The sequence below is a fragment of the Hypanus sabinus genome, chromosome 7 (genome assembly GCF_030144855.1).
Source record: "Hypanus sabinus isolate sHypSab1 chromosome 7, sHypSab1.hap1, whole genome shotgun sequence".
Lineage (NCBI taxonomy): Eukaryota > Metazoa > Chordata > Chondrichthyes > Myliobatiformes > Dasyatidae > Hypanus > Hypanus sabinus.
Window position 1 is genome coordinate 87,614,583 of NC_082712.1, and position 18,027 is coordinate 87,632,609.

The 18,027-nt window shown below is 43.4% G+C and overlaps 2 protein-coding genes across 5 annotated transcripts in view; one reads left to right on the plus strand and one right to left on the minus strand.

Moving 5' to 3' along the window:
* Positions 1 to 18,027, plus strand: part of LOC132396946 (uncharacterized) — a 35,130-nt gene that overhangs the window by 8,370 nt on the left and 8,733 nt on the right. For 3 of the 4 annotated variants that reach the window (XM_059975093.1, XM_059975095.1, XM_059975092.1), the window contains exons 4-7: positions 2,920 to 3,032; positions 3,961 to 4,059; positions 9,675 to 9,823; positions 16,756 to 16,975. In XM_059975093.1, coding sequence (XP_059831076.1) covers positions 2,920 to 3,032; positions 3,961 to 4,059; positions 9,675 to 9,823; positions 16,756 to 16,975 — 581 coding nt within the window. The remainder of the gene's footprint in view (positions 1 to 2,919; positions 3,033 to 3,960; positions 4,060 to 9,674; positions 9,824 to 16,755; positions 16,976 to 18,027) is intronic. The other variant, XM_059975094.1, reaches the window with a different exon arrangement.
* Positions 9,833 to 18,027, minus strand: part of ufsp1 (UFM1-specific peptidase 1 (non-functional)) — a 34,376-nt gene continuing 26,181 nt past the window's right edge. The window contains exon 3 of the transcript XR_009513185.1: positions 9,833 to 15,476. The gene's annotated coding sequence lies outside the window, so the exon portion shown is untranslated. The remainder of the gene's footprint in view (positions 15,477 to 18,027) is intronic.

Sequence of the window (18,027 nt, forward strand, 5' to 3'; positions counted from 1 at the left end):
AGAGGAGCATCCCTTTAAAACAGAAATGTGGAGGAATTTCTTGAACCAGAGGGTGATGAATCTCTTGATTTCAATGCCACAGATAAACTCTGGAGGCCAAGACATTGGGCAAATTTAAAATAGAGGTTGATCAGTTCTTGATTAGTAAGGCAACTAAAGATCACGGGGAGAAGGCACGAGAATGAGTTGACTTAAGCAGCTGGCATTTAGGGCAGCAATGAAAGTCCTTCATCTCTGTCAATCTTTGGCCATCTTGTCCATTGTGCCCTGAGTGTAGTTCAGGGTCCTCATTTTTGCCTTTGTGCTACAAATATAAGGTGCCTTTGGTCTCCCACATTTCCTCCACCCTTCAGGGGTCCAATTAAGTTTTGTCTTTCCTTATCATGATTGTGGCCATGTCCTCTTGATGACACTAAAGCACCAAGACACGATTGGAGAGCTTTCACGGCTGGAAGATACGGAGGATCTGCTGGATGCTTGTGGTGTGGAATGGCTATAGCTTGGCAAATTTGCTCTCTGACATGCGCCAGCCTTCTGACTTGTACGAGAGTGCTGTATTTGGTTGATCCCCACATGCTGCTCATTGACCTGAAGATGTTTCTAGCTTTGCTGAGTTTGCACTGGATGTCGTCATTGGTCCTGCCATCCTGCTAAGTGATGCTGTCCAGTTAGGTGAATCTGCTGGATAAATCGATGCCCTATCCCTTGATGGGAACAAGAGACCATTGAGGGTCATGGTGTCAGTCTTTCTCTGGTTAACTCTGAGTCCAACCAGTCCACCGAAGTTACACAAGTAGAACGGGGTTAAAAGTGAAAATAAGTCAGCCATAATCAAACGGTGAAGAAGATTTGATGGGCTGAATGGCCTAATTATGGTCTGTGTCTTGGGGCTGATATATACTTGTGCATATGGGCTATGCCGAAGCCCTGATTTTCACTTCTGCGTAGGCTCTACGCCGTAGAGAGCATGCATTGGTGTGCGCCAAAATGCTAGTTGGCGGTGTGGTTTCTATGCCCCTGTGTTGAGTTTCTTCGTGAGAGACATGGACGAGGAAATGTATTTCAAACATTTTTGCATGTCGGCAGGTAGATTTGATGATTTGATTCATCTATTTCGCATCAGTGTACAGACATGGCGGAGAAGAAGCAACTGGAAATGCGAAGCTACCAAGCGGACCGATCACAGTTGTTGTGGTCTGCGTCGCTGTGACGCGTGAGTTACTTTTTTGGGGAGGTGCACGTCACCCTATGGCATAGGGTACGTGGTACCTACGGCGTAGATGCGACACACAAGTTTAAATGAGCCTTAATGGTCTTGTAGTCTATGCAACAAATAGTGTCAATCAATCAGAATCAGGTTTAATGTTGTGAAATTTGTCAAATTTCCAGCAGTAGTGCAATGCAATACAGGTAGTCCCTGAGTTATGAACGTCTGACTTACGAACGGAGGAAGGAGAACGCCATCCGCCATTAGCATTGTGTTGAGTGTGTAACTGTATTTGGCTTAAATTTTTCTTAGCAAGATTCATCCTGACACTACCCCGCCACCCTTTTCCAGTCAACACCACTCCCACTTGTCCCATTTAACCTGTCTCAGTGCAGGTGGACTTTAGGACCTGGGGGAGCTCAGGTCAGGATCTGCGGCTTCTGCTAAATCTGCAGTGTTTCTTGTTCCGTTGACGGAAAATGAGCTCGATTGAAAATAAAATGGAAATAATAAAGCGATCAGAAAGAGGTGAAATGCCATTGGTCATTGGAAAAGCGTTAAGCTACAGTCGGTCAACGATCGGAACAATTTTAAAGGGTAAAGTGAGAATGGAGCATGTGAAAGGCCCTGTCCTGATGAAAGCTACAATTACTACTAAGCAACGCAGTGCTTAATTATTGAAATACATACATTTCTTAAGTGTTTTATATGCATAGAAAGGTAAAATATATACCATATACTAAGACAAATGTTTGACTAACTGACCTTAAATAATACTGGATGTACCTGTTCTGACTTATGTACAAATCCGACCTAAAGACGGACTCAAGAACGGAACTTGTTCGTAACCCGGGGACTGCTTGTACATGATCAATATAGAAAAAGCTGTGAATTACATTAAATGTATATATATTAAATAATTAAATTAAATAAGCAGTTCAAAAGCAGACATAAAAAAGTAGTGAGGTAGTGTTCATGGGTTCAGCGTTTATTCAGAAATCAGATGGCAGAGGGCAAAAAGCTGTTCCTGAATTGTTGAGTGTGTGCCTTTAGGTTTCTGTACCTCCCTGATGGTAGCAGTGAGAAGAGGGCGTGTCCTGGGTGATGGAGTCCTTAATGATGGACGCCACCTTTTTGAAGCACCGCTGTTTGAAGATGTTTTGGATACTAGGGAGACTAGTGCCCATGATGGAGTTGACTGAGTTTGCAGCTCTCTACAGCTTACTTCGATCCTGTGCAGTAGCAGCACCCCCCCCCCCCCATACCAGATGGTGATACAGCCGTATTAGAATGCTTTCCATGGTATATCTGTAGAAATTTTTGAGTGTTTTGGGTGACATACCAATTCTTCTCAAACTCCTAATGAAGTATAACCACTGTTGTGCCTTCTATATAGCTACATTCATACGTTGGGTCTTGAAATTGGGTCTCTCTCTACTTCTGATCCCACTATGAGGACTGGTGTGTGTTCCCTCGTCTTAGCTTTTCTGAAGTCCACAATGAACTCTTTGGTCTTACTGATGTTGAGTGCAAGTTTGTTGCTGTGACATCACTCAACCAGTTGGTATATGTTGCTCCTATATGCCCTCTCGTCACCATCTGAGATTCTGTCAACAAAGGTTGCAAATGGATGTGTCGCTTGCCAGGTCTGAAATGGTAAGGATATACTGGAGTTTGGAGTCATGAATCTTAACGTGCATTCTTTTTTGTAGGTCTCTGCTGCAGATCATTGGGAAACCTCCCCCATTTCGTTATTATACTGAATTTGAAAATGCAATGAACGGTCCAAGAATAGAGAGCTCTTTCCCTCTTCTGCATGCTGGAGGTAAGAGAGCTGTTTTCCTTTTCTGCATGCCAGAGGTAAGATAATTGGAGAGTTTATGGGGAAAGTAACAGTGTGCCTTCTGATGCACACCTGATAACAGTAATGAGGAAATTGATTTAATTCTGGTGTCCTTCAGACTGCTCCTCTCGGGGGGGGATCCAAGAAGGCCGCAGATATTGCCCATCTCTAGTTACCCTGATGATGAAAATTTCATGTTTGAGTTCGGAATCGAATTCATTTGACCCTGATGCTGTCAAGCATGTTTGCCTGAGCGTGTTGCAAGATTCCATATTGCTATAACCCAATTGGAGGCAGTTGGTGATAATAGCTGTAGTGATTAATGCAGACTATTGAAGTCCAGAAGTTCAAAATACATCCATTATCAAATTATATGTACACTATACAACCTTGAGATTTGTCTCCTCACAAGCAGCCATAAAACAAAGAAACCCAATACAACCTACATTTTTTAAAAAAAAGCTGTCAAACACCCAATGAACAGAAAAAAACCTAAATTATGCAAACAATAAAAGAAAGCAAATAGAATTCAGAATTTATTTAAATCTTGCATCCATCCCTCAATGTGAGGGAGGAAAAATCTTTTCAGACAGAAGCAACTGAAACAGTTTGTGGTTGGGGTGACCAATGACCCCGATGATCTTCCAGGCCTCCTTTATGCACCTGCTGTTTGTTATAAATGTCCTCATGAGGGAAGCTCACATCCACAGATGAGCTGGGCTGTCTGTACTACTCTCTGCAGTGCCCAGCGATCAAAGTTGGTGCAGTTTCTGTACCAGGCGATGATGCAGCTAGTCAGCATGCTCTCAATGATGCCCCTGTAGAAGGTCGAGGATTTGGGGGCTCATGCTGAACTTCATCAGTCGCCTGAGGTGGAAGAGACACTGTTGTGTTTTTTTTTGCCATGAAGCCGGTGTGTACCGTCCAGGTGAGATCATCGGTGATGTGTATACTGAAAAATTTGAGACTGCTCACCCTCTCAACTGTAGACCCATTGATGTTGACCAAGGTGAGCCTGTCTCCATTCTTCCTATAATCCACAATCAGCTCATTTGTTTTTTGGACATTGAGAAGGGAGGTTGTTATCCTGGCAGTACTGCGTCAAGGCTGTCTCATCACTGCTAGAAATAAGGCCGATCAAAGTCGTGTCATCTGAGAATTTGATCAGCAGGTTGGAGCTGTGTATGGCAGTACAGTCGTGGGTGTAAAGGGAGTAGAGAAGGGGATGCAGAACACATTCGGATCTGAAGTTTGTGAAAGGGAGCCCATAGCCAAGTCGCCAGTCATCTCTGCAGCTGATTCAGAAGCTCATTAGTTGCAGGCCACAGTCTCAGTTTAGGGCAGAGACGAGTAAACCTCGTCGAACAGCGAGCTGAACTGGCCCAAACCTTGCCTCTGGCCCGATGTGTCTTATTTACTGTAGGAATTGCTGAGTGACTTGGAATCACTTAACTAATAGAAATTTGAACTTCTGCGATTTAAAAAAAAATTGGCTTCTTGGGGAGAGGCTTTCAATCACTACAAGAATTGTCTTTGAGATAAGTAAGGTCAAGGACAGGACATTTGGATCCTCGAGCTACTCTGCTATCCAGTAGGATTGTAGTATTCTTGTACAATCCCACTCTTTCAAAATCCTGATATCATATTTGGAATGTGTGCAGTTTTGGTCATCTACCTACAGGAAAGAAATAAATAAGGTTGAAAGAGTACAGAGAAAATTTACAAGGACCTGAGTTATATGGAAAGATTGACTAGGTTAGGACTTTATTCCTTGGAAAGTAGAAGATTGAAAGGAGATTTTTGATAGAGGTATACAAAATTATTAAGGGTATAGATAGGGTTAATGCAAGCAGGCTTTTTCCACTGAGATTGGGTGGGACTTCAGTTAGAGGTCATGGGTTAAATGTTAAAGGTAAAAAGTTTTGAGGGGAACACAAGGGGAAATTTCTTCACTGAGAGGGTTTTGAGAGTTTGCAACGAGCTGCCAGCACAAGTGGTGCATGCAAGCCCAATTTCAACACTTAAGAGAAGTTTGGATAGGTACATGGGTGGTAGGGGTATGGAGGGCTATGTCTTGGTGCAGTTTGATGGGAGTATGCAGTTTAAATGGTTCAGCATGGACTAGATGGGCCATCGGGCCTGTTTCTGTGCTGTACTTTTCTATAACTTTATCCTTCAGAGTCCAGAAATGTATCAATCTCTGTTATGAATCTACTTGAGGGCCCAGCATCCAAAGCAGCTTGGGATGGAATGTCCTAAATGTTCATAGACTTCTTAAAATTGAGTTAATTTCTTCATTCTCCTTCTGCTTTGTCTTAAGTAACCAACCCTTCCCATCTCAAGCAATAATTTGCTTATTCAGAGGAGAAGGCCATTCCTTATCCCCATTCCCCCATTCCCGCTAGACCTGCAGTTTATTCTCTCCTACCTGCCCACCAAGTCCTCTTTGCCGTTAATCTACACCAAGAAATAACTTGCAGTAAGCAATTAACTAACTGGGACACCTTGGGGATGTGGGAGAAAAATGGAGTATCTGGAAATTTGTGTGGTCATGGAAAGAACATGCAAACTGCTCACAGACGATATCGGGGGTTATGATCAAACCTGGGTCCCTGGAGTTGTGCAGCAGTGGCGCTAACCACCATGTTAGCAGCCACCCATGACTCCTCTTAATGTGCTCTATCGGTCTTCCTCAGGCACTTTTACTTGGGACCACTTGTGGTTTGAAACTCTGCTAAGCTTGGGGACATTACAGCATACAAGCACGCCATTCTGTCCGCAAAACCAGACTGACTCTGGCTCTTCCTATGTTTAGACCATAAGAGATAGGAGCAGAATTAGACCATTTGGGCCATCTAGCCTGCTCTGCAATTTAGTCGTGGCTGATTTATTATCCTCCCCAACCCCATTTTCCTACCTTCTCTCAGTAACCTTTGACAATCTTACTAATCAGGAATCTATCAACCTCTGCCTTAAAATACCCAGTATCTGTAGCATCTATCATATGTGGCAATGAATTCCACAGATTCTCCACCCTCTGGCTAAAGAAATTTCTTTCTAAAGTGACATCCATGTATTCGGAGGCTTTACTGTCCGGTCCTAGACTTCCCCCATTATAGGAAACATCCTCTCCACATACACTCTGTCTAGGTCTTTTAATATTCAATAGGTTTCAATGAGATCAACCCTCATTCTTCTAGACTTCAGCGAGTGTAAGCCCAGAGCCATCAAACACTTCTCACAAGTTAACCCTTTCATTCAGGGGAGAATTCTTGTAAACCTTCTCTGTATTCTCTCCCATACCAGCACATCCTTTGTTAGATAAAGGGCTGAAAACTCCAAGTACACTCTGACCAGTACATTATAAAGCCTCAGCGTTACATCCTTGCTTTTATATTCTAGTCCTCTCAAAATGAATATGTTAATTTAGAGCAAGAGAATTTGGGGAATGTTTTGCTCTTTGTCGCTATCTCAAGCAGTGAATTCTAGTCCTTTACTGCTTGTTTTGTAATATTGTTTTGTATGAATCCAACTAATTTAAGTTTATGCCAGCAGACTGTAGATCAGATATACCTTACAAGGCTTTTGTAGTTTTGAATACAGTGGATTCTGGTTAATTTGGACACATCAGGACCAGTACATTTTGGTCCAATTAAGTGGCTGCCCCAATGAGCTAAAGCTTCATGGAAATGGTTTAAAAGCATAATAAATTCAAATTGAGTAACACATTGTGCATTTAAATGAAATTCAGAACAAATTAGAACACTACATTAGAATACTGCATCAGTCCTATCAGACTGTGTATTGGTTCTAAAGAATTAATCGCTGCCGTTTTCTTTTGATTAACTGTACATAAACAAAATCAGTGCAGACTCCCTAGTGCAGATAATGGACTACCTGCATAAAGACAAAAATTAAAAAAAAGGATCAAAAATTACTGCTTTTTGAATCAGCATCCTTAGGCCCAAATAGACAATCTCACACAACTGATGCTATTTAAAAACTGTTCGGTCCGTAATGTCTAATGTCCATTTCTCACATCTCCAAGCTTGAATATTTGAAACTGAGATTAGTAAAACATTTCCATATTGTCTTACTACTTATTTCTCCGCAACTATCAGTGACAAAAATTACTGCTTTTTAACACAAACACATGAAACTGATGCTGTTTAAAATCTGATTGCTCTAAGCACTATGTAGTATGTAACAACCAAGCAAATGCATGTGACTGACTCTAGTTGGAAACTGTTCGGGAACAGTCTGCTGCCCTAATTAAGTTTCCCATATAAACAAAGGGAATCTCAGATAGTTTCTCTATTTGATTTTGTTCTTTAAGAGTTGATTGAAATGCTAATGCAATGTTAGCATTCATCTTGAAGCAAATGCAATGTTAGCACTCATTTCAAAAGGACTAGAATATAAAAACAAGGATGTAATGCTGAGGCTTTTTATAAGGCACTGGTGAGGCCTCTTTTGGAGTTGTGTGAGCAGTTTTGGGCCCCTTATCTAAGAAAGGATGTGATGACATTGGAGAGAGTTCAAAGGAGGTTCATAAAAATGATTCTGGGAATGAAAGACTTATCGTATGAGGAACATTTGATGGTTCTGGGCCTGTACTTGCTAGAATTTGGAAGAGTGAGGAGGAGGTGATCTCATTGAAACTTTCCAAATGTTGAAAGGCCAAGATAGTGGATGTGGAGAAGATGTTTCCTATAGTGTGGGATTCGAAGACCAGAGCGCACAACCTCAGAATAGAGGGACATCCATTTAGAACGGAGATGAGGACAAATTTCTTTAGCCAGAGGGTTGTGAATCTGAGGAATTCATTGCCACTGGCAGCTGTGGAGGTCAGGTCACTGGGTGTGTCTAAGGCAGAGTTTGCTAGACTCTTGATAGGTCGAGGAGTGAAAGGTTACTGGGAGAAGGCAGGAGAATGGGATTGAGAGGGAAATGGATTAGCCATAATCAAATGGTGGTGCAGGCTCAATGGCCTAGTTCTGCTCCTATGTTTTATGGAAATATACGGCCGCCCCAATTAACCAATGGCCCAACTAACCAGAATCCTGTTAATCCTAATTAATCTGTCTTTCATTCTTGTTCCAAAGACAATCCCTACCTAAGCAGTCTCTCCTGATAATTATAATTCTAAGAAAATTCCTTCACCCTCTCTTGTGCTTCCTGTAATGTGGCAACCAGAACTGTACACAGTTCTCAAGCTGTGGTCTAATTAATGTTGCATATAATTGAACCATGATGTCTTTGTTCTTGTACTCATTTTCTTTACTAATAAAGGTAGGTATACCTTATGCCTTCAAGGATCAAAGTAAATTTATGTCACCGTATACTACCCTGAGACTCATTTTCTTGCAGGCATTCACAATAGAACAAAGTACAGTAGAACTAATGAAAAACAAACACAATAGCAAACAACCAATGTGTAAAAGACACATTATACAAATGCAAATAAAAACAAATAATAATAAATTAATCCATCGGTAAATACATAATACTGAGAACATGAGTTGTAGTCCTAGAAAGTGAGTCCATAGGTTAAACCTAACATCTTATTTACTGTTTCTCTCTCTCATCTTATCTCCTTACCTGCCCATCAACTCCCTCTGGAGCTCCTCCTCCTTCCCTTTCTTCCATGGTCTTCTGTTCTCTCCTATCAGATCCCTCCTTCTCCAGCCCTTTATCTCTCACCAGTCATATTCCCAGCTCTTTACTTTACTCCTCCGCCTCTCCCAGTTTCAGCTATCACTTGCCATCTTGTACTTCTTTCCCTCTTCTCCCCACCTTCTTTGTCTGGCTCCTTCCCCCTTCCTATCTGGTCCTAATGAAGAGTCTTGGCCCGAAATGTTGACTGTTTACTGTTTTCCGTAGATGCAGCCTGGCCTGCTTAGTGGCTCCAGAGCTTTACATGTATTACATCTTATTTATGTGTCCTGTTTGGGGTTTTGTGGTCATTCACCTCAGGGTGTCACCTGTCGTTCCTAACTTTAAAAAAAAGAACGTTTTAAAAAAATGAAAAATGCATTTTCTTTTAATCTGAAATAAGAATAGAAAATTTTTAGAAATACTCAGTAGGTCAGGTAATATTTTATTTTTATCTAGTTGTATAGCATTTCATTTTATTTAGATAACAGCCTCTTTCAGGCCAATGAGCCTACACCACCCAATTACACTCATGTAACCAATTAACCCACTAACATGTACATCTTTGGAATGTGGAAGGAAACCCATGCAGTCATGGGGAGAACCTACAAACTCCTTACAGATGACAGTGGGAATTGAACCCAGGTCGCTTTAATAGTGCTTTAATGCAGTGCCATCCTTAATAAGTGGAGAGGGAAACTGAGTTAATTCTCCGGGTCAAAGATCCTTCATCAAATGACCTGAAGCATTAATATCATTTCTCTTTCTAGCATTTTTCTGTCTTCAATGAAAGCCCTCTTGTAGTGACACAGTCCCCAAAAGAACCACCCAGTCACTGGTTAGCCCTCAGTGGCTACTTCAGCTTGTTTTACCTCTGAGATACAGATTAGTTTATGTCCATGTTGGTAACTATGGAAGAGAGTTTCTGACCTATTGAGAATGTGAGAGTTGATGGACCTATTCACACAGTTTGTTCCAAGAAAGATTGTGAAGAAGGAAGAGAGTCTCCCAACCGTGGGGATCTTGGATTGTCATTGGACCAAGATGTATCTTCAACAGTTAACAGTGCTGACGAGGGAGAATCATCGAGCTCAGGCAGTGTTTCCCAGAACAAAAAGGTTTGTACGTTTGTTGTTACATTATTATCTGTTGCATTTGACCCACTTTAAGCTTTCTGTGTTGTGTGAGCTTTCTGATGCAGTTCCTCTCCTGTCAAGCACTTTACAACATGCTTCAGAGGTGGGATAAGACAATTACCTGGCTCGCTCTTTGCCAAAATCTCTAATTTTTACCCCTCTGACAGGCAGTGTAAAGGCCATTGACACTCTCTATGCTTTATGGCAACATAGCTTCCAAATTTTATTTGTTTGTTTATTTAATGGGATGCAGCATGGAATAGGCTCTTCTAGCCCTTTGAGCCATGCTGTCCAGCAATCCTCTGATTTAATCTTAGCTTAATCACAAGACAACTTACAATGTCCAATTAATCTGCCATTTGGAATGCCTTTTGACAGTGGGATGAAGCCAGAGGACCCGGAGGAAGCCTATGTGGTCACGGGAAGAATGTAGAAACTCCTTACAGGGAATTGAGCCGGAGCTGCCTGTACTGCTAAGTGTTATGCTAACTACTGTGCTATCGTGCCGCCCAATTTGTTTGGGCAATGATTCTGAAATTGTATTGGTTCATCCCTATAGTTGGAGCATGCACAACACACAGTCAGTGGGAGTTCCTATGTGCAAACTTATATGGCAGCTGTTCTTGGTGAACTCGGTGCCATGGGAGCATAGCAGTTAGTTAGACACTATTACAGCTCAGGATGTCCGAGTTCGGAGTTTAATTCTGACTTAATCTGTAATCTGTACGGGTTTTCTCCAGGTGCTATGGTTTTCTCCCACAGTCCAAAGATGTACCAGTTAGTAGGTTAATTGCTCATTGTAAATTAGGCTAGGGTTAAATCGGGGGCTTGCTGAGCAGTGTGGCTTGAAGGCTATTCCGCGCTGTATCTCAATAAATACGTAAGTAAATAAATTTTCACGTGCTAAATTGTGCTCAATTCAGTTTGTTCTCGCTTTGCCACAACTCCCCATCCTCAATTCCACCACCCACACACACACCCATGCTAACTACTACATATTCTTGAATCAAATCATCCTGGGGTTCCTGATTCCGGAGTTGATCCCTTGAACCTCTGTCCCAAAACATCTTGATGACCTTTAACATGAGACAAGGCCAAGGCTGAAAGCATGTCTCCGGCCAAGACCCGTGAGGCTCTGTAACAAGCTTTGCTTTTGGAGATGTGTTTGATTGGTTGACTGCAGAATGAGTTAGATTTTTGCATTTCTCCTGTTGTGCCTTTGAAGATGGCTTTGAAGTGAGTCTTATGTTTTAAGTGACATGGACATCCACAGCAAGGACGTGGAAACTGTCTTGGATCTGTAGTGGAGCAGCGACTGGATCTGGTCGGCACCTCTCTGTGGGATTGTAACCATGGCTCGCCAACCACTGTGGTCTTGTGCATGCTTCTCCACCTGTTTGGGAACAAGTTTGGTGTGCTTGGAGATGTAAAAAGCATCGCAATTTAAATATTTAAAGATATTAAAACCAAAGGTTTTAAGCGTTAAAATAAAGTAAAAAGTAACTTGCCTTTCTCTTCCTAATCCCTTGGGTGCAATGCCTTAGTCAAGTAAATGTAGATTGGTAAATGGTGCACCAAAAATGCACCAGGTTTGGCCGGTGGAGTTGTGTGGAGATACATTCCCCAGCAGAATCCAGAATGGCATCGGACAGTGCCAGGTGGAGTCCTGCTGTAGAAACCTTAGGAACACTGATGTACAGAGTGATATTGGAGTTATAAGCCATAATTCCCTGAAAATGGTTCCAGGTTAATAGAGAATGCACATGGTATAGATTATGCAGATGCTGAAATCCAGAGCAACACACACAAAATGCTGGAGAAACTTAGTAAGTCAAGCAGTCGTTTCAGTCCGAGACCCTTCATCAGGACTGGAAAAGGGGAGGGGAAGAAGCCAGAATAAGAAAATCAGGGGGAGGAAGTCCAGAATAAGAAGGTGGGAAGGAGGGGAAGGAATGTAGCCTGGAGCCCGATGACATGAACATTGATTTATCTAACTTCCAGTAATTTCTTCCTAACGCCTTCCATTCCCTATTCTAGCTCCCCTTTCTGTTCCTCACCTGCCAATCGCCTTCCTGTGGTGCCGCTCCTCTTCCCCTTTCTCCTCTGGTCCATTCTCCTCTCTTATCAGAGACCTTCTTCAGCCTTTTCCCTTTTCCAACTATCACCTCTCAGCTTCTCACTTTGTACCTCCTTTTGCCACCCACCCACCTTCCCTCTCACCTGATTCACCTATCACCTGCCAGCTTATACTCCTTTTTCTTCCCCTATCACCTTTCTCTGGCCTCGTCCCCTCCTCCTTTCCAATACTGATGAAGGGTCTCAGCCTGAGAACTCTGCTCTTTATTCTCCTCCACAGATGCTGCCTGATCTACTGAGCTTCTCCGGTGTTTTGTGTGTGTTACTATGGATTTCCAGTATCTGCAGAATCTTTTATGTTTATGATTATCTGCTTTCGGGATGCAATCAAATCCAGAGTTTTACCCCTCATTATGCAACCCAGCATTTTATTTTCTTATAGTCTTGGCAACTGTCTGAGTGCTGAGAGCTTGTGGTCTGTTGGTATGAGAACTGGTGAATCTGTGGAATTCATTGCCATGGATGGCAGTGCAGGCCAAGTCATTGGGTATATTTAAAGTGGAGGTTGCTACATTCTTGATTAGTCAGGGCGTCAAAGGACAAGGCATGATAATGGGGCTGAGGGGGAAAATAAATCAGCTATGATGGAAGGGTGGAGCAGACTTGATGGACTGAATGGCCTAATTCTATTTCTATATCTTATAGTCTTGAGGACTGAGATTTCATTTCAACAATGAGTGAAGCCCTTCTTTGGCTCCTGATTCAGCAATGGTTGGGGGCACAGATTCCGATGCCAACATTTCAAGCTTTTTAATCTCCCTTTAATTGCTTCCTTTGCTTTTTTTGCCCATTTTCCCCTGAACTTCTCCCAGACTCTACCTCTCACCCACACTCTTGGGATAACACTGGACTGTAGCGATGTACTATGGCCCCGTGGAGGTTTGCTGCGAAGTCCTGTATGTGCGGCACGGGGTAGAGGTCTGGAGTTTTAGCCTTGTTCAATCTGCGGTAGTCGCCGCATGGTCTCCAACCCCTGGCTGCTTTGGGCACCATGTGCAGGGGGGAGGCCCATGGGCTGTCGGACCTCTGTACGATCCCCAATTCCTCCATCCTCTTGAACTGCTCCTTTGCCGGGGGGAGCCTTCGTGCGCGTGAATGGAGGGGTGGTCCCTGGGTTGGAATGTGGTGCTGTACCCCGTGTCTGGGCTTGGCTGCTGTGAACTGCGGTGCCAGAATCGATGGAAAGTCCGCCAGGATTCTGGTGAATTCGTTGTCCGACAGCGTGATGGAGTCCAGGTGTGGGGCCGGCAACTTGGCTTCACCCAGGGAGAATGTCTGGAAAGTCTCGGCATGTACCAGTCTTTTCCCTTGCAAGTATCGTGGTTTCTCGTGCCCCACAAATGACCAGGAGACGCAGAAGATTCTTCAAGAAGTATTAAACTTTAATTTGCAAATCAAAGCTGAGACAGTCATGGAGCTAGTTGCTGATTGCCCACCGATCCTCGGACATAGCATTTTTTATAGCAATCTCCGGGTTTAGTTGTATTAGCATATCCAATCGGTCTACAGTTGCGTATCACAAGTAAATCCACCACTATTGTTTCTACCCATTGACTTAATCTACATCTCTTAGCTACCTCTCATTAACACCCCATTGTCTTCTACATTCTTAAGATTTCATTCTCCTACTAAATTGGAAACATGCATAGCAAATAGCAAGTTCACAGTTGACTACATAGTTTTGATTACACAGCAAACAATGCAACCTTTATACTCCAATATATGTTGACCAGCAGGCTGTGAGCTTGCAAGAAGTCCGCCCCCAGGAGTGGTTGGGCCACGGCAGCCGGTGTGAAGTCCCACGTGAACCGGCTGGCGCCAAACTGCAGCTGCACTGTGTGGGTGCCGTAGGTCCGTATTGTGCTGCCGTTTGCGGCCCTCCGGGTGGGTCCTGGCTTCCTGTTGCGGGTGTCGTACCCCGTCGGGGGCAAGATGCTGATTTCCGCTCTGGTGTCGACCAAGAAGCGGCGTCCCGACTGTTTGTCCCAGACGTACAAGAGGCTGTGCTGGTGGCCAGCCACCATAGTCATTAGTGGCAGCTGGCCCTAGCCCTGGCCCTTGCAGGGCGGGCGACAACGGTGGGCTTTTGTGCCCCATTGCTGGTGGTAGAAACACCACTGTTCACTGGCCTTCTCACTCCTGCCTCTGTGTTGTGTGCACCCCACTGCCGGGCCTGGTCTGGTCTGCTGTTGGGCGCGTGGCCTGGTAATCTAACCGACAGACGCCACGCTCTCCCTCTTGGCTTTCCACAGCACATCTGCCCCCCTCCGGGGGTCGCTGAAATCTGCGTTGGCCAGCAGTAGATGTATGTCCTTGAGCAGTTACTCTAGGAACGCTTGCTCGAACATGAGGCAGGGCTTGTGTCTGTCAGCCAGGGCCAGAATCTTGTTCATCAATGCTGACGGCAGTCTGTCTCCCAAACTGTCCAGGTGAAGCAGGCGGGCACCCCGCTCACACCGTGGGAGTCCAAAGGTCCCAATGAGCAGCGCTTTGAATGCTTCATATTTGCCTTCTTCCGGGGGTGACTGTATGAAATCCGCAACCTGGGCGGCCGTCTCCTGGTCAAGGGCGCTCACCACGTGATAGTAACACGTGGAATCAGAAGATATCTGCCGAATCTGGAACTGGGCTTCTGTTTGGTTGAACCACACGCATGGTCGCAGCGTCCAGAAAGTCGGCAGTTTTAGTGAAACTGCGTGAACAGATGAAGAGTCAGTCATCTTTGGTCCAAATCCCGTTTGGACCGTCGGGGTCAGCAATGTAGCGATGTAGTACATACAGAGCTGGAGATGACGTGCAGTCGGTAAGTCGTTTCGAGACTAGTTTATTCAAACTTCGCGGAGCTGGCATTTAATCCCTAGCGCCTGCCCTCTCCGGGTGGGATTGACATCAGAGGTGCATTACCAAAGTCTCCCCCCGTGTGCTGGCTATTTGTGGGCCAGTTCGCCTGCGCAGAAAGTGGGTCGCCACAGGACAACATTTTTTTTTGTAGGTGTTGTTCCCTCAAAGTTCTTTTCTTTATGATAGACCACTTGAAGCTGAACACAAATCTAACTTCAGACGACTTGTAACATGTGAGAATTTGGAGAAACAAGAAATCAACTTTTATTGAATAATTTGCAATAGTTCAACTAAGCTAAAAATGTTTTGTTGATGATTCTTGTTTGTACTCAGTGTCTGAGGCTTCTTGCCTCCTGCTTTGGGCCAATTAGGCAGTCCAGCACTTTTCTGTCTCTGAAGGGGTTGCAGAAGATGAGCAAGTGCTCAGCACCACCAGTCTCTTCCTCGCTTCTGCCAGAGGAAGATGTCCGTGCATGACATTCTCTTTCTTCTTCTTGCTCACTGCTCATGAAGGAAGGGCCCTTCAACGATGATCAACCACATCATCGATGGATTCCAGTTGCCCTGATACTGTTCCTCCATGACCGCAACATCCTGGTGAAACCTTTCACCATGCTCGTCACTGATAGTGCCAAGATTTGCAGAGAAGAAGTCTTAACTGGGAATGCAGAAAATGAATCTTTAGTGACATGTTGCACTTCATGGTTTCAACTTGCATTGTGGGCAACATTTTAATTGACTTGAATTATGAATTGAAATAACAAATATAGGCGATTAGAAAAAATAGTGAATGATAGGGAAATTTTAAGGTGATTTTCATGACCAGCAGCCCAAAATCCATAACACCCAAAAGTATTTAGGAAGCAAAATCTTTGTTGTTCAATGTAATTTGCAGTGACCAATTAACCTGTCAATTTGTATATACGAATCAGGTTTATTATCACTTTATCACTGAAATATGTCATGAAATTTGCTGTTTTGAGTCAGCAGTACAGTGCAATTCATAAATATAAGGTACCATAATAAGTAGTGCAAAAAGAGCGTAAAATAACTTTGTTTACCAAAGTATCTGGGACTGTGACTGCATATTTCAACTATAGTAGTACTAAATGGGAATATTTGATGATTCCTTTCGGAGATGCAAGCAAAGAGCTGCCACTCTTTGGCATCATCTTAATCAACTCTTTTGAGCACCCAGAGGAACACACAATGATGGGAGAAAATGTTCAGATAATTCGTGGGCAGTGCTGGAGGCTGGGATCTAACCAAGGCCGCTGGAGCAACCCTATCACTCTTAACAGGCAAACTAATTAGTAAAGACACATAAAGGTTGCATCCAAGAGTCTTGACGAAAGTTGCTGCTGGGACTGTAGATCTATAGGTTACAATCTACCAACTTCCTTTGGATTTTGTGAAAGTCACAGGGACTTCACCAAGAGGGCAGTGAGAGTGTGGGACAAGCTGACAGTGCAAGCTCAATTTCAACATTTAAGAGAAGTTTGGATAGGTATGTGGATGGGAGGGCCACGGTCCTGGTGCAGGTCAATGGGAGTAAGCAGTTTAAATGGTTCAGCATGGACTGGATGGGCTGAAGGGCCTGTTTCTGTACTGTACTTCTCTATGACTGTGACTGGAAAACTGCACTATTAAAAAATATTGATCACAAAATGATGGGTACAGAAGGGAAGTAACTGTAGACTGTCATTGAGAAAAAAATGTAATACATCATTATAGAGGTAACAGCTGTACATCTTAAATCATAAGACCTCATATGATCTCAATGTAGTTTTATGGAGAATATTGGGAAAACCACTTTAAATTAATCCCCAATTTAAGAAAGATAAATCTGACTAGGCTCTTGGCCAAAAGAAAACAGACCGAGAAAGTGATTTAAGATGAGAAGTATCCACGCATGTATTTCTTTTTTTCATGTTTAGGCAAGGTATTCGGGTGTCGTTGCCCCATTCGCCACGAGGACATTATCACATCCGTCTTTCCAATCTTTTTACACCGCTGTTTCGTATCGGCAGAGACAGAGACCGATCACAGAAACCAGCAGCTCCACCTTCAAGAACAAAGATTCCGTCGATTCCTGCTCATCAGCTGACTCTAAGGCAAAATATGAAGCCACGGGCTTCCATTCCCAAGCAATTAACAGTAAGAGGAATAAGAACTTTGCAGTAAGACCTTAAAATCACATATTAATAGTCATAGAACATTATAGCACAACATAGGCCCTTTGGCCCACGATGTTGTGCCAACCTTCTAACCTACTCTTAATATCAATCTATCCCTTCCCTCTTAGATAGCCTTCCATTTTTCTATCATCCATGTGCCTATCTAAGAGTTTCTTAAATGCCCCCTAATGTAGCTGCCTCTACTACCATCCCTGGCAGGGTGTTCCACATACCCACCACTCTCAGAGTAAAGAATTTACCAAAAGACATAGGAGCAGAATTAGCACATTTGGCCCATCGAGTCTTCTCCACCATTCCATCCTGGCTGATTTATTTTTCCTCTCAGCCCCATTCTCCTGCCTTCTCCCAGTAACCTTTGACAACCTTTCTACTTAAGAACCTATCAACCTCCACTTTAAATATACTTAATGATGGCAATGAATTCCACAAATTCACCACTTTCTGGCTAAAGAAATTCCTCCTCATCTTTGTTCTAAATGGACATTTGTATATTCTGAGGCTGTGCCCTAGACTCTCCCCACTATAGGAAACATCCTTTCCATATCTAGGCTTTCAATATTCGATAGGTTTTAATGAGATCTGCCCTAATTCGTCTAAATTCCAGCGAGTATAGGCCCATAGCCACCAAACACTCCTCGTATGTTAACTCAAATCAATACACGTATTTTCTTGTGATATATGTTGCCTGGCCTGCTGAGTTCCTCCAGCATTTTGTGTGTGTTGCTTTGGATTTACAGCATCTGCATATTTTCTAGTGTTTGTCATATGTTAACTCTTTCATTTCTGTGTTTGTTCTCGTGAACCTTCTCAGATCTGCCTTCAATGCCAGCACATCTTTTCATAGATAAGAGGCCTAAAACTAAGAGTTTCTTAAATACCTCTGATATGTCTGCCTCTACCACTACCTGCTCCACACACCCACCACTTTGTGTAAAGAACTTGCCTCTGACCCTTATACTTTTCTCCAATTACCTTAAAGCTATGCCCTCTTGCCTTAGCCATTTCCGCCCT